The sequence below is a fragment of the Netta rufina genome (genome assembly GCF_964035555.1).
Source record: "Netta rufina genome assembly, chromosome: 5".
Classification (NCBI taxonomy): Eukaryota; Metazoa; Chordata; class Aves; order Anseriformes; family Anatidae; genus Netta; species Netta rufina.
This window is the reverse complement of record NC_140128.1, coordinates 6,986,251-7,002,738: the sequence shown is the minus strand read 5'-3', so window position 1 is coordinate 7,002,738 and position 16,488 is coordinate 6,986,251. Positions and strand designations below refer to the sequence as shown.

The 16,488-nt window shown below is 41.4% G+C and overlaps 1 protein-coding gene across 1 annotated transcript; it reads left to right on the top strand.

The window, feature by feature from the left end:
* Nucleotides 1–6,706: 6,706 nt before the first annotated feature.
* Nucleotides 6,707–15,230, top strand: DEPDC7 (DEP domain containing 7; the record flags this gene model as incomplete). Its single annotated transcript, XM_084287635.1, has 9 exons — nucleotides 6,707–6,811; nucleotides 8,402–8,789; nucleotides 10,618–10,745; nucleotides 11,636–11,825; nucleotides 12,635–12,849; nucleotides 14,218–14,360; nucleotides 14,546–14,671; nucleotides 14,766–14,844; nucleotides 15,016–15,230. The coding sequence occupies exons 1-9, from the start codon at nucleotides 6,739–6,741 to the stop codon at nucleotides 15,228–15,230; spliced, it is 1,557 nt and encodes a 518-aa protein (XP_084143761.1). The 5' UTR covers nucleotides 6,707–6,738.
* Between the last annotated feature and the right edge of the window lie 1,258 nt (nucleotides 15,231–16,488).

The following is a 16,488-nucleotide window of genomic DNA, read 5'->3' as shown; positions in this document are numbered from 1 at the left end:
ATTGATGTGGATACATGGTAAGTGGCCTCTGAGCCACTTGCTTGTAGGAAAAAGTGAATCTGAAGGGATGGAATGTTTTCTATAATGGTCCTGTGTGTAAGAGCTGCTTCCCAAAGCAAGATTCTACTTTAAAATGCTGCTGTGTTTTGTTTTGTTTTGTTTTGTTTTTGTAGGTATTTTTGGTTCAAATTATTATCAGATTATGTCACTGACTTTTTTTTTGATCTACATGTGTTGCTTGAAATATTAAACTATGTAATTGGGAGTACATGCCATAGTGTTCTAAAACTTCCAGGGCTTGTGACAGCAAGACCTTTTAAGTAAAATTATGTTGCTTGTCAACCTCCTCCTTTCCAACTATGGTGCCTACTAATGTGATTTCTCTGTGCATTATTCATGTATCACATTTTTGCTGCAGCAACGAAGTAAATGGTGTGATAACTGAATAAAAACTAAAGCATCAATGCTTTGTCATGTGGTTAGGTCCAAATTGGTAACTCGTTCGAAGCTCTGGGAGAATAAGGATTTCGATGTGTTCACTGAGTAAAGCACCTTTGGATTCTGAAACCTCCTAGCTTTTTGTTGCTGGTCACCACATAGAAGTTACTATTCATAAACTTTGGTAACAGAAGAGAGAGTAAGAGAATGTTTTTTATTTGCTTCAGTGCAAGGTCCAGCGATTGTTCAAACAGCCGCAGAGGTGCATTGACCACAGTCAATGGACTTTGCTCAAAAGAAACTGAAGAGAAAACTTACCCCTGAAGATCAAAGCGTTGCAATTCTGGAATCAGCTGGTCCAAAAAAGAAAAAGTACTTTGCCAAGCATTGTTATGTTCTTTTCCATGTGAACTCTGCAAGTTCTGTTGAGTTCTAGTGGGGGTAACGAGGCTGTCTGCAGGCAGTGCTTCCAGGGCTGTTTTCTCATCCTAAACTGGGGCCTGGCAAGACATGACATGATAGGGTTTGGTGGTCCCTGCACATTGTACATTAATATAAAAAGTGAATTATAGACTCACGTGTACAAATAAGACTCCTCTGCTCTTGAACACAAGCCTTACGCTTGGTGTAAATAGCGATATCACCGGTACATAGCTATTAAATAAAAAAGTCAAGTGGTCAAAATCATGAACTCACTTATGATTGGCAAATCCATTTAGAGTTCTCCCTCCCCCCTTATTTTGTGTGCTCCTACTGTCCCATTAAGCTGGTGCCACTAGTTGCTGCTTGCTTTGGGAGTAGGGTTGTGAAACTTGTCCCTGCCAGATCAGCGTAAATTACTACCTCACCATGCTTCAACTGAAAGTCACTGCTTACTTGGCTTGACCTCCGGTTCTCTACAATTGTATAAACTGGTGAGACCAGCTCCCTAATCCTTTGTGAATTTACCTAAAGCCACTTTCAGTAGTAAAATGAGTAAATGTATTCATTTTTGTTTTGCAGTGTGCAGAAGTTCACATTGTTAGTTACTTTAGCTTACCTGAGAAACGGTAACTCCCAGCTGGGCAGATGGTAACTTCTGGCCTTTCAGTTATTTGTGTCTGATGATGCTTGAGACTGCTTATTCTTTTCACACAGGCTTCTAGTGTGCAGATGACAGTGAATCTTCACAGCTCTATGAGGAGTCTTATCCAAATGGTGTTGCGAGGATCATGCTATGCTAAGCACACTTAGGTATGCTGTAATCAATCTCTGGTTATAATGTATAATCATCTGGAATGTCTCGGAAGACTTCTGCAGGAGGAAAAGTGGAGAAATCTATTTAAGACACAAAATAGCAATAGCAAAATTGAGAAGCAGAGTCACGTCCTTGCATTTCTGGTCATGTTGCTAATACTCTTTGCTCCCATACACTTCCCTAAAGTAAGCAGTCTCAAGGAATTCTGGCTCTGACTTGCTCCCTTTCCAGCCCCTGAGTGTGGATTGGTATTCAGAGGGCAGTGTGTTCCACCGGAGGTCAGTGTACACCAGTGCAGGCTCAGCCTCTTGCCTCCCTGCCCTTCATTTGCCATTGAGCTGCTTGACTTTGTCCTCTAGCCACATTGGTATTCCAGCCCAGGAATGGAAGGATTGCACTCATGAACAATGCACGCTTTGTCAATTCAAACATTCAGTCATCCAGAAGCTTCTGTTTTGGGAACTTGTTTATTGTTCTGGTCTCTTCAAACATGCAAGGGTGGAATCCTTACAGATTTCACATCACTGTATCAAACTGAAGTTTTGTGCTTCAGGAGTAAATCACACTCTTGCCCAAGCTGTGCAACTGAAAGTCGCTTCTCCATGGTGGGGCAGATGTGGCTGGCATCCTGGATTGAATGTTGCAAGATGGCATCGCTATATCCCACAGAACCTGCTACTACATGATCTCTTTTAATGCAAATGTCATGGGAAATTGAGACTAAGCAGAGTGAATTTGTGAATAACCTGCTCTGCATCCTAAAGGATGCAGTCTGTCTCCTCTAACCCATGGAGTTCAGCCCCAAGCAAACCTCTCATGCTCTTTAATATAAATAACAGAACACCTTACTCACTAATAAGACAGATTTGCTGCGTCAAATCTTGTATCAAATACAGCCTTTTGCAATCCAACGTTGTATGAATAGCTATTTATGTATTTAAATTTGAGATTAAAAAAGGTTGAAGAGAGACTTGGGACAGTTTCACTATCAAAATACATAACAGGCTTTATATTTTCATGTGAAGAAATTGGGGAGATTTAATAATGTTATGGCAATTGTGACTTTAAAAGATTTCTGTAACTGAAGCTGTTGCTTTTTCATACATATTTATGTGAGAGCGTGAACCATATGCATATGAAATTTATCTCATTATTTGTGAATGGAATAGAGCAACATTTTAAGGGCTTACTGTTTAAAATGTTCTCTCTTCATCAGCTTCAGCACACTGCAATGAATACAGGCATTGTTGGTACTTAAGTGGGGAAAAAAAGAGTAACTGTTCTAAATAACTGGAATATTTAATTTGAATTTTTATGGTAAGCATTATTTGCTATGCTTTTTCAGAAACAAAGCCATGAAGACTGAATCCACTAGAACCTTGCGATCATGGCAATAAAATTTTATGTATATGCAAATTTAAACTGTGTTGAAATATTCTTAGAAGCTTATATTGTTATGGGAAGATAATTGAAATCTGAAGAAACATCTGATATTAGAGGCTTCTATAGTCTGACATTTGTTTATGAGACGTCAGATTGGCATGTGAAATGTGCAGTCTGTGTTAATCCTTCAGAGAAGTGGGATCTAAATTCTTTTGAAAATAAGCACTATGATAATATTCTTCTGCAAGAATGCCTGTTTCTTGGTCTGTCAATTTTCAGCAAGAAGTCAATCTTTTCTAATTTTTGGCACTTAAAATATAAAAAAAATATTTTGGACATTGACCATTTCTTGGTTTTAGAACATTTTTATTTTGCAGATTTGGGGTCTTAAGTTTTAAGAAATTGAAACAAACTTTATCCTTTGTTTTTTTTAAGAATGTGTAGCATTTCCAAATTCCTTAACCAGGCATTGATCTGCCTTATATACAACAGCAACCTGTATTTTCTCTTAATATGCCTCCATCTTCTTAATCAAGATGTCTTCCAACTTCTGTCTTTTCAATAACGATACCAGAAAACTCAGTCATACAGTCAGTTCGTACTCCATGAGGTCTAGTATGCAATTATATCTCCTTCATTTGTGCCCACAATGCCTGGAAGTTACAGGTGCACTCTCATCCAAATACCCTGGCTGGCTGTCCGACTTCCACACTTATTATGGAAAAAAGCTAGACAGCACTTAGCATACATAGATGGATTCAACAGTTTCTCAATTTGTGATTCAAGTTTTAATTTTGCTGTCTCTCTCCCCCTAATCAGAGAAGATCTAGATAGGAGAGCCCACATTATCCTATATCATCTGTATCCTCAAGCAAACCTGTAGTTGACATGAGTGAGTGAATCAGATCCTGAGCAAAGAGACATGCCCGAAATTGTGGCTGTTGAATATAAATACTCTGTTTCTGCTGTATACTTCTAATTAAACGCCAAGGTTCTCATATAAGTTTTCAAGGGTTTCTATGAGTCTGAAGTTTGTAAATCCTTAACAATATAGGTCATCTTCTTACTTGTGATGCAGTCAGATGGAGCATTTCTATACGACTTCAAAATCAGATCAAAATAGAACTTTCTTCTGCTGTTTCTCACTATAAACATTCCATGGAACAGTTCTAAAGAGCTTAATACAACTGTACAAATTAGGACTCAGTTGCACAGTTTAAATTCAATTTTAATGACCCTAACTAGATCACAGAATTGTTGTTCTGTCTGTACAACTTCACATAATACTTTTAGATAGAAAGCCAACAGTAGAGCTGAATGTATCATCAAACTTCATTTAGTGGTACTGTTTAGTCTCCTATGCCACACCCTACAGACCACACTTTAAGAAATTTACCTACAGCAGTACATGTCTCTGTATGTAACCCTGTATTGTTATTCTTTATTTTTCAGGGGAACTGCTTTTGGAACAAGGTACTGTTACACGTGTATATAGAAATGGCACTAAGTTGGCCCTAAATAATTTGGAGGATGAATGATGTTAATTATGACTTTATAACTGGCATTCTTTTGTGCATCCTGCCTTCAACTTTACAAAGGTTCATTTGGGGAAAATGTAGTGGAAGGTGAAGCTGAATATAGCATATTACACTTTCATCCTCAGATCTTTCCACTACCTGTCTAAGGAATGACACTGGCTTAAAATGTCTATACTGGCTGAACAAGAGGTCATTCTTTAAAATGGCTATATGAAAATACACAATTTTAAATAATTAAAATAATAAATATATTTTTATCCACCTGTGTAAATCTGTGCTTCAAGAAAGCATGTTATGGTAATGTTATTGTAATACTAAAAGTTGTATAGCTTTTTTTAATACCCTGTGATACCAGTTCCTGTTTGACAACAGCTGGCTGACCAGTCAGTAGCTGTCACCTGCCCACCAGTGTCTCTTACCTCTTCATAGCATTAGAGGGTAGGGAGAAACTGGTGTGATATAGCTGTGATCTCTTGGGGGAAAACATGGAGGCAAAGACAGAAATCTGCCTGCTGATGACTTAGTAAGAAAATAGAGGGGCGGGGAAGCTTATAAACTTCTGGATGGGCAGATCGCCGTGCATTAAACTTGGTTCACTCATAAGGTGTAGTGTTCTTGTATGTGTCCTCCCATTTGAATGGGTCTTTGTAGGTCTAAGTTTTCTCAAGATTACAGCAAATCCATTGCAGCATGATTGACAGCATTAATTTTCACATAGCTGTTGAAATAAAGCATTTTTTTTTAAATAAAAATGTACTTAGGCATTTACTGACATGCAGTAAAATTTATCTCACTATTTTGGCAGTGCTAGGTCTAGCATTGAACCTTTACAAAATAGGGAATAATAAAATAATATATCATAGAAATCCACATTGATCTATGCATTACATGTTTTTATTAGGCTCTTAATAGCAACTGTTGAAACAGACACCTGTGAGTCAGAACTATTTTTTTTTTTAATGTCTTCCCATTGTCCCCCAAGAAAGAAATCTGTGTTTGCCACTTCCTATTGATGAAAAACAGCGTCACCTTTCATTTTCAAAGGCTAGTGGTTGACTACAGTTTGAATAGATTCCTTTTTCTGTGGGTGTAAGGCTTCTTTACCTGAAAAAATTTAACAGGAGGAACTTCTACTCTTCAAACAATCTCATTAAGTGCTTTACCACTCTGTCAAGGAAACAAGAAGAAATGTTTGCCATAAGAGCTTGTGGTATCTAGCTGTGACCAGCTCTCCCAGCTTAAAATGAAATCCATTGTTTATTCACTTGGATACGATGAACAAACTTAGAGTGCCCTTACTGTACAAACTTGCGGTGCGACACATAAGGATAAAAGACGGCAAACCTGAACGGTGCTGGAGAGCTGGCAAGGGCGTGCTCCTCACAGAACGAGCTCTGGTCTCACAACAGATTGAATTCTGCAAAACCAAAGTGTAATAATCAAGACTTCAGAGTGATTTTTTAGTATTACTTGAATATTAAAAATGATGAAGTGGAAACATTGTATACTTACAAGTTTGCATGTCATGGAGTTCAGTTTGGCTTCTTGCCTGCTTCTATTGAGATGAGTAATATGTATAAAGGTAGTCAGTGTGTATATGTATATATAAATATATCTCAGGTGTGTCAGTAATATGTATATACGTATATGTTGTTTTAGCACAGGACAAAGTACCTCAGACTTACCAGAGAATGACGTTGGCTCTGGGTCATTTCCTTCAGACAGAAAATCACAAAACCCCATTCTTATCCTGGAAGTGACTTAAATGATTTTATTCTGTCGGCCCAGTTCAAGCGACAAACCCCGGCCCCGCGGGGCAGCTGAGCGAAGCCCTAAAGGGAAACCCTAAAGGGAAACCCTAAAGGGAAACCCTAAAGGGAAACCGCCCCCGGCCGGGGCCCCTCAGGGTGCCCTGACCGTTACGAGGGCCACTCTGAGGGGCCCGGGGCCCGGCGGCACGCGGGCGGCCGTTCAACCGCCGCCCTAGCCCCGCCCCTTATACCCCGGCGCAGCCAATGAGGGGGCCGCTGGCGCGGTGGCCCCGCCCCCCGGCGGGCTACCTCGGGCGGGCGGCGCGCGCCGGGGCAGTGCGTGAGGGGGCGGCGTGGCGAGCGGAGCTCCGCGGGACGGGCCGGGACGGGCATGGCCACCGTGAGGGAGAAGGCGGCGGCGCTGAGCCTCGGGGCTGCCTGTAGCCCTGCCGCCAGGCCCACGGGTACGGGGCGCCTCAGAGGGGGCAGGGGTGGCGGTGAGGAGGCTGTGTTGGCTGGGGGCGGCCGGTGGTGGGGCTGTCTGAGGGGTGCTCCTCCTGTACCTCAGCGTAGGTACCTCAGGAGGGGCTGCTGTGTGCTCTGTGGTGCTATCAGCGCCTATTTCATCCCGCTCCTTCTTACAGCTTGGGAAAATAGGTTTCAGCACGCTTCTACTTACTCTGTGCCAACGCCTTGTGTTAAGAAGTTTTACTTTCTGACGTGAATATTTTCAAAAAGTAGGTGCCTAATAGTAGCTCTGAGGATAGCTGTTAGCGTCTCCGAATGCTCTTATATCGTGGTCTCCCCAAAAAAAGCTCTCTTGCTCTCCCTTCCCAACTTGCTCGTGTTGGGGCTGCCGGGCAGATGGAGGGCAGCTGGAAACTGGTGTCTGCGATGGAATACAATTCTCCAGCCAGAGCCTCTTCAGACAGAACAGAAAAGAACACCTCCTGTATCTTTGTGGAAAATGTTCGTGGTAATATGTTCCAGAACAAATTGCGTGTTGTTTTTTTCTTCTTAAACACTGCATCACACTGTTAATTCATTAGGTTTGAGGTCTGTCACAGCCCCAGATGGCTGTCTGTAGGATTGCTGCCAAGTCTTCATTCCTTATTTTGTACTTCAGCAGTTGATTTGTCTCTTCTTCCATTTGCTTTGCTTTATCTCTTTGTAAGTTACTCCTCTGATTTACTGGCAAACATTCTAATTCTAGCCCCTCTGGAGGCTGCAGCTCTTAGCAGCCAGGTGCCACCTGCGGATTTTATAGGCGTGCTCTGTCTCGAGTCCTTGCTGAGGCTGACTATAGCCTCTGGCCACACAGTTGCTAGCACGATTTTCTTAACTTGAAATTGGTAAATGAGTAATAGTTCAGTGGTTTTATTGAGGGAGGGCTGTGTGGCTCAAGGAAGTGGCACTGAGTACACAGAGTGTGAATCCTGGTTTGAGCTGGGCCGACAGAGGGCTGCTCTGTGGGTTGAGTGTCCAGCGCACCGTGTCTCAGGGACTTCTGATCTCGTTACTGCTTAGCACGTCACTGTCTGCCTACTGTGTACACAGTCCTGAAGGCACAAGGGATGTCTCCTTATGCCTACTTTCCTCTCTCCCTTCCCGGCTGTATACTTCTTGTCTCCGTTACTGAAACTGGGGAGCTGCAGGTATGTACGGTTAGTTCTCAGTCTTGTGGAGCAAGTGTGCTGAGGAGTAGGCCCTGCAAGTACATCCGCTGGGTGATGGAAGAGTACACAACAAGGCAGTGTCACAGAGCATCGGGCTGGAGAAGTAAAAGCTGCTTGTTATTGAAGCTGCAGGCTATGGTAATGAGAGCAACCGCCAGGGTGAGTTACGTTGGTATGGTGCAGACAGACTTGCCAGGAGAGTAAGGCTCAAGAACTAATACTTTGTTGCAGGCTGGTTCAGCACAAGCCAAATTAGAAGCCTCAGACTTCTTAAATCCTTCCATGTTTCATGAAAGCTAGTAGCCGGAGAGGGGGAAGTTCTCCTCTAATTGCAGTACGAGTTCAATCATTATCCTCTTTCTGTTCTTGTATCACTAGGCTTTAGCTTGGCACAGAAACCCTTTGGAGCAACGTATGTCTGGAGCAGCATTATCAGCGCACTTCAAACTCAAGTGGAAGTGAAAAAGCGTCGTCAGAACCTGAAGTGCTACCATGACTGTTTTATTGGTTCCGATGCGGTGGATGTTGTGTTTGCCCACCTCCTACAGAACAAGTATTTTGGGGATGTTGATATTTCCCGCGCTAAAATAGTGCGAGTGTGTCAAGCGCTAATGGACTACAAAGTATTTGAGGCTGTTTCCACTAGAGTCTTTGGCAAAGACAAGCGGTCTGTGTTTGAGGACAGTAGCAACAGTCTCTACAGATTCACAAACATCTCAAGCCAAACAGATATTGATAAAGATTACCAGCAGTGTACACCACAAAGGTGAGTACATAACGCAGCATGGAGATGACACTTCCACTAAAATTGCCTCTGTTTTCTGAGGGAGGGAAGAGAACAAGAGGAACAGTGTAGTTAGAGGACTGGGGTTGGGAAGTAGCTACCCTATGGATGTTTGTGTGTAGAAGATACTTAGGAAACAGCAATTTGAGTAAATAATTCAGCCTGCATAGTTAATTATTCTCTCTGATATCACATGGCCTTCATGGAAGGGGGGGGTAGGTAGAGGATAAGTATCTGCAACACACTCACCTGTTGGGATCTGAACCAGTATAACCAACTGGCATTCAGATGCATCAAACTGGCTAATGAAATAGGCAAGTCTTTGGTCACTGTGCACTTAGCTGTGGCACAAGTTAGTAATCCATCCAGCTTTTAAGGGAAAAAACACACAAAATTGCTTGCTGCTTTCATTATCTTAGCTTGACTAGGCTTCAGATCTTAACTTTCTAAAATGTTTTCAGCTGTTCCTTTGTGTGCATACGGCTTGTTCCTCGGCTAGGTGGCAAGCTATGATGCTGTTAAGCTGTTGCATGCCAACATAGATCCAGAGGGAAGCGTGATTGCTAGGGCTTGTTCCTCTGCCTCTTCAGAATTGGGCAAAGAAAACCCTGGTACTAACTAAACTGTCACAAAACAGCATATGTTACAATGTAGATAACAATTTGCTTAAAAAAAAGGAAAAAAGAAAAATAACTGTACATGATTGTTGTGGTTGAGAGTTGCAAACATTAAAAACTTAAGTGCATGAACCCAACTGGTCAGAAAATTCCAGAAGTGGAGAGGAAGAATGGCTAGGCCCTCTGTCAGGGTTCCCACCCGCTGCCTCTTTAGGACTAGGTCTCCTCCTCTGCTAATGCAAACTGTCCAAAGTCTGGGAAGAACACAAGAATTCTAGAGAATTAAAAACGCTTTAACAAAGTATGATATTTAAAATGCTTAAAGATGCATGCATCATGAACAAGACATATATCAGACAAATAGTTGTGAAGGAAGATAACGCACCTCTTTGTGTAGAATGAAGGTGTTAGGTGTGTTCCCTTCTGGGAAGGGTGCTGATCCACTGAATTACCTTTTCTTCATTTAGTGAAAGGAACAAAGCCATTGATACATATGGCTTGTCACATAAATGTCAAAAATAATTGATGTCAAAAAGGGTTTTGCAGTGTCCTAAACCAAAAAAAGCTGTAGGAATTGAAATTAAACAAATATGCTTGGAAGAATAGTGATTTTTATGGCTGGAGTTGTTTTTCTACTTGATAGCATATGAAGTCAGTTATGAGAAGAACTAGCTAACCCATTAAAAATGGGTAACAGGTTTCTGAAATCTTTTGCTAGTTGATAGCAGGAGCTAGCCTACTAGCTGTAGGGGTGGTGTTGCTAAGGGGCAACCACCTTCTAGTTTTTTCAAGAGCAGCTCTGAATTTTTGGCCTCACTTCACCATTAGAAAAAGAGTCCGAAAACTTTAGACTTTGGGAGGAACTTTGCATGTGTTACTTGTATATAAATCTCTCTCCATGACCATTTCCTCTCTTCCTCTCTGTGGTAATTGACGCAGCTTGCTGATGCCAGATGTGACAAGCTCCAAGGGAGGAACTATGTACTTGCATGCAACTACTGCACACAACTCTTCTGTAAGATACTGTGCACCATCTTGTGTAGCTTGGCCAGAGAAATTATGTGTTGGGGGCGGTGGAGGGGAAGATCTTATCTTTAATCTCAGATGGATATTAATATCTGGATGTGCTGTATGTTCTGTTATTCATATGTATGGATGAGAATATATAAACACTTTTTTTTTTTTTATCTCAGGGATCAGAGGACCATGTTTCACTCTACTCCTGTCAAAGCAGAAAGCTTGGAGGATCTCTGGGAAAACCTGAGTTTAAAGCCTGCAAATACCCCTCACGTAAATGTCTCAGAACACTTGCCCCGTCAAGGTAAGCTGAATAATCCCCCAATTATTTGTGTGAGAAGAAGAAAATAGCTGTAGGACTAAAAAAGCTTATGGCTGGCTGTTGGAATGGAGGTGGAGTCAAACTGACTCTCGTACTATTTTGTTTTGAACACCAAGTCACAACAAAGACCGGTTATATTTATTGCAGGCTTGCTTTTAACCTTTATTTTATCAGATAGGACTCATCTGCAGCTGAAATAAGTCAGTGTAGAACTTTATGGGGAAGAACACACAACTATGTGGATCCTAACTGGAGTTAGGAAGACTCTATGTGATGTTTAACCACCTGCAGTACATTCATGCCTGACTCAATCAAAGCCAATTGTCTGCAGTTAGCTGAAACTGTTCCCTAGACTTCCAACAACACACCTGCACCGTCCAGATCACCTTCTGTACTGTGTGAAACTGTTCCTGACAACTCCTGTCTTCTCCAACTAAACTACTATCTACTGTGCCTTTTTTCCATTTGGCTTTAAATGTTAATGCATCTGAGAACTCTCAAAGCTTGAGCCAAATCATAACTGAGGAAGCTGTGATAAGGATAGAGTGTCACTGCTACACTGTTCTTCTGTTATCTAGAACAAAGACTGCTTGCAAGTTAGGGCACAAAGAATGTAAGGCACTTCAGACTTATCCAAAGAGCAGTTCTCCTACACTTGCAGTTAACTAAACAAATGGCTAATTCTTTCCTTTAGCAGTGATAAAATGCACTTAAGTGATAAGGGACACGCTTTTTCTGCTACTGTAAATCTTTATTTTGGAAAAATTAATCTGTTAGATTACGGTTGGTGGGAGGAAGGGGAGTTGGCATTTTCCTAATCTTTCTTTCGCATTTGCTTGATCTGTGTGATTTGTGTATTCCACCCTTCCCAGTTATTAATGAAGTATGGCAAGAACAAACGATTGCTCGTCTGCTGCAGCTTGTGGACCTTCCACTCCTGGACTCTTTACTTGAGCACCAAGCAGTCAGACCTCAGCTTCCACAACCAAGGAAGGCAACCGGATACATCATCACAAGTAACTACCTGGACAGAGAAATTCTCAAGGCTTTCAGTGACTCCCAGTAAGTATTCATTACTTGACTCTGAGAGCAGAATCATGTTCAAAGTTGCATACAAGTGTTATGCACAATTGATCTTAATTAGAAGTGTAATAGGCTGTGGTACTGTAAAAAGGAAGTGAAAAGGTGGATTTCTCCTTACCTGTTAGACTAGATTCAGTAGCAAATAGCAGTTGCTGAACTCTGAATTGGAAGTAGATGAGGCAATTTCTGCTGAACACTAGAAGAGGTTTTTGAAGGCAATGATGGTATTTGATAATATTTGGGGAGGGCTACTGTTTACTGCACTTGAGGGGTGAAAAGTAGACTATTTTGCTATCACCCAGAAGTTTTTTTCTTTAAAAATTATGAAAAGTTACCTGTGAGGGAATAGTTCAACTACTTTACCTTTTAAAAATACCAAGAGAAAACTGAGCCTGAAACTGTACAAATGCAGTTGAAAGTACGGGCTGAAAAAACTCTTACCAATCAGATCAAGCCTCGGGTTTCTGTTTGTCTAGCAATAATTTTATCCTCCTCTATAACAGTAGAGGACATCACTAGCTTTAGGTTTAACTACTACTAGGTTTACAACTGCTACGTATCTAATCAAGATGAACAATTAGTAACCTACCCAGCTAAACAAAGAGGCATATGGCTATCATCTGAGTGGGTTGGGAAAAGCATCCTTGTACCAAGTTGTCATGTGTTGAAGTACCTACACAGTGTCTGCTGGCTAGAAACCAGTATACTCACTTTCAGTGGCAGAGTGCAGCCAACTCTGAAAAGTGCCAATAAGTAAAACTGCAAAATTAAACTGCTTTGTCTTCTAGAACAGATGAATGGCTCTCAGCAGCAATAGATTGCCTGGAATACCTTCCGGATCATATGGTGGTAGATATTAGCAGAAACTTGCCTGATCAACCAGACAAAGCAGATGCATGGAAGCTACTGTTGTTTGAAAACATTGGTAGATATTATGGCCAGAAAAAGGAGCCGCTGTTAAGCCATGCACCTGAAATTCATCCAGGAATTGCAGAACTACTGGGTAAGTAAAATGAGTTCCTGAGCTTATGTGAGACAGGTACTGACAACATCTGTATTTACTACAGCAGCTAAGCTTGAAGCTTGACTTGTGCAGGGCTTTTAATCTCTGTTCATAAAGATGGTTTTGAAATAAAGAGGAATTTCTAGCCCTGACTGCATGCAGTTTTGCAGCTTGTGTTCCATTCTGTGTGGAATGGCTATGAAAATGAAGCATTGTAACTTAGTTTCCATGGATACCAAGTAATACCAAATATCCATGGGAAACTAATAGTAGGCCATTTGTAGTTCAATATTTAGACCATAGGATATGAACTCAGAGCTGAGTGGATGCTTTATATCCGGGTCATAGCTCTCCCCCTTCATGTCCATAGAGTCGTCAGTTTCTTAAATGTTATGTTTAAACAGTATTTTAGAGAGAAACAGTAGTTTAGTGATCTTCTGAAGGTTTACCTTAAAGGAAGCTATAATGAGGTGGCAACCAGGATCTTCTCCCAAACACCACATGATAAGATGAGGGGAAATGGCCTCAAGTTGAGCCAGGGGAGGTTTGGGTTGGACATGAGGGTTTTGGACACTATCTACTGGAGGAGTTGTGTGGCACTGGAATAGGCTGTGCAGGGAAGTGGTTGAGTCACCATTCCTGGAGGTCTGCAAGAAACATGTAGATACAGAACTCAGTGACATGGTTGCGTGGTGGGCTTCAGTACTAAGTTATAGACTGGACTAGATGATCTTAGAGGTCTCTTTCCAGACTGAATGATTCTATGTTTTAGTTCTCAATTAACATCTTATTCCTGCTCTCCCTTTTCTTGGTCTTTCTCTTCCTTGACTGTTCTTTTGCACGGTAGGGGGAATATTCTGCATTTATATCCCATACTTCCTGCCTACAAGGTAAAGGGAGAAGACTAGCACAACCCACTTTAAGTAGTCATCTAAGACTTATATTCAGCATAGTAAAGCCAAATACATTAAAACTTAGCAAAGCTCTACAGAATGGTTTGCAATTAATTCATCAAGCTAGATCACTTATCTAGGGTATTTTCCATACTTCTTGGGAGATCTTTATTTCCACAGTGAGAAGTCACTTGCTTAACAAAACCTTTTTTCCTTTTTCATTATTTCAGCTGTGTTGAATGGAGTGTGAACTGTAATTGAGCTTAATTGAAAATGTACTATCTTAAATAGCAGGCTAAAAGCCTGGGTGCAGGCTGTTCTCAAGATTGTGTGCAAACAGCTATCAGCCTGTGAGAACTTCTGGTGGGAATTAAAGTTTGGGGTTCTCTTTAGAGGGGTGAGGTCTTCAGTGTCAAATTTACGTGTTTTATTATAATATTTAATTATAGTAATCAATTGCTTTATTTTTCCCCAGTGAATGGGAAGATGGAACAATCCTTAGAAGCTCTTCAACTCTATTTGAAACTTCTGGACAGCCAAATCAGGGAGGAGTTCAGGAGGCTACTGTACTTCATGGCTGTTGCAGCACATAATTCTGAGCTCAAACTACAGGAGGAGGTAAACGTGCATACTGAACTGTTGTTGCTTTGTTTACTGATATCTAGATATCCCAGTTATAGGTCAGAAAACACCTGTGGCTTGAATGTATCTACAGAAAAAAGATTCTAAAAAAACACAGATGATGCCTTGCCCTTTTTAAATGGGGAGAGTAATTCTCCTGGTTATTTCATATTATTCTTCAGAGTGACAACAGGATGGTTGTGAAAAGAACATTCTCTAAAGCTATTATCAACAATAAATCCTTATCCAGAGGGAAAACTGATCTTCTGATCTTGTTCCTGGTGGATCACCAAAAAGATGTGTTAAAGGTAAGTCTTGTCGTTGTCTAGCTTTTATCTTGTATGTTTGTGCAGAATTGCCTATTCTAAGCTGTTATTTGACCATCTTCTCTGTTTATTCAAGATCCCAGGGACATTGCATAAAATGGTCAGCAATAAACTGTTGGCTTTGCAGACAGGCCAAGACCCTAGTAAGATAACAGGTAAGCTTAAACCAAGCTGCTTATTCTTGTCATGCACCCAGATGCAAAATAAAAGGGAAGGAGATGATGTAAAAAGGTTTACTTTAAACAATGATTAACTTGACTCTTAAAGAAGATAGCTAACACCACAGATGCTACAGACCTATCTAAATGTCTCATGTTTCCTTCTAGGCTATACCTTTTGCGAAAAGCTTGATGAAAGAGAGTATCGCTCCATGACAGAGAAGACCACAAAAGCTGAGCTATTGTCTCTACTGAAAGCTATTGATGAAGATTCAAAGCTCTCTGACAAAGAGAGAAAGAGACTGCTCGGTCAGTTTCACAGTACTAATCCAAGTATTTTTATGCAATATTTTGGAGACAGAGTTAATAATTTGTGTGTGTGACTTTAAATATGTATTACTTTGTATACTGCAGCATTGTAAACACTGATATATTTGTAAATCTTTTATATTCATGTATCTAATAAAATTATTTTGTTGAAATAGATGAAATTTGTGTAGTTATTACCAAGACCAAGGGTACCCAGGATGCACCTATAGGCCAAAAATATCCATTTCTCTTTTTTCCTTACTGAAAGCCAATTCTATTCACTGCTTCCATACAAGTATTACAGTTACGAAGATAGGGGATGCCTCTCCCTGTGCTCTGCTCTTTGAAGTGAATTTTAAGCTGAACAGCTGTTCTTAACTGGCCCTGTACTTGTAGATCAATTAAGTTGCACTGATCTTTGATTTGTTGTGTGATGGATGGAGTGGAAGTAACATCTTCTGCTTGATGTTCCACAGCTGTTCTTAAAGCTTGAGAGCCACCTGTACTGTGTCTGTAGATCACAACTTACTGTGCTCTTTTAAGCCAAAGTGCCACTATATTGAGGAATAGCCAGGACCTTTCCCCAGCTGAATCCTCCTCTGTACCTTAAACTTCTACTGACTCTCTGGGAATGTAAAGGTATAAAGATATTCTGGAGTTGTAGACAGTCTCACTTCAGTTGCTATAGAAGAAACTTTCTACAGCTAGTAATCATCGTCTTTGCACTACTCTACTGTCCTGTAGGTATGCCTGATGCTGCCAGCTGTAATCAGAGAAGGGTTGTAACAAATGAAGGGCTGCTGAGGGGTCTTACAATTGCATATTTTACCTATGCATACTCTCCAGTGAGTATGGTAAGTGAGTAGGTAAACTCTCTGGGTAACATACCCACTTGCAAATAGGGAAAACATACAGCCTCATCACAGATCTCATTTCATCACCTGTACTCGGCTCTGGTGAGGCCGCACCTTGAGTACTGTGTTCAGTTTTGGGCCCCTCGCTACAAGAAGGACATGGAGGTGCTTGAGCGGGTGCAGAGAAGGGCGACGAAGCTGGTGAGGGGCCTGGAGAACAAGTCCTACGAGGAGCGGCTGAGGGAGCTGGGCTTGTTCAGCCTGGAGAAGAGGAGGCTCAGGGGTGACCTTATCGCTCTTTTTAGGTACCTCAAGGGAGGCTGTAGCGAGGTGGGGGTTGGCCTGTTCTCCCACGTGCCTGGTGACAGGACGAGGGGGAATGGGCTTAAGTTGAGCCAGGGGAGTTTTAGGTTAGATGTTAGGAAGAACTTCTTCACTGAAAGGGTTGTGAGGCACTGGAACAGGCTGCCCAGGGAAG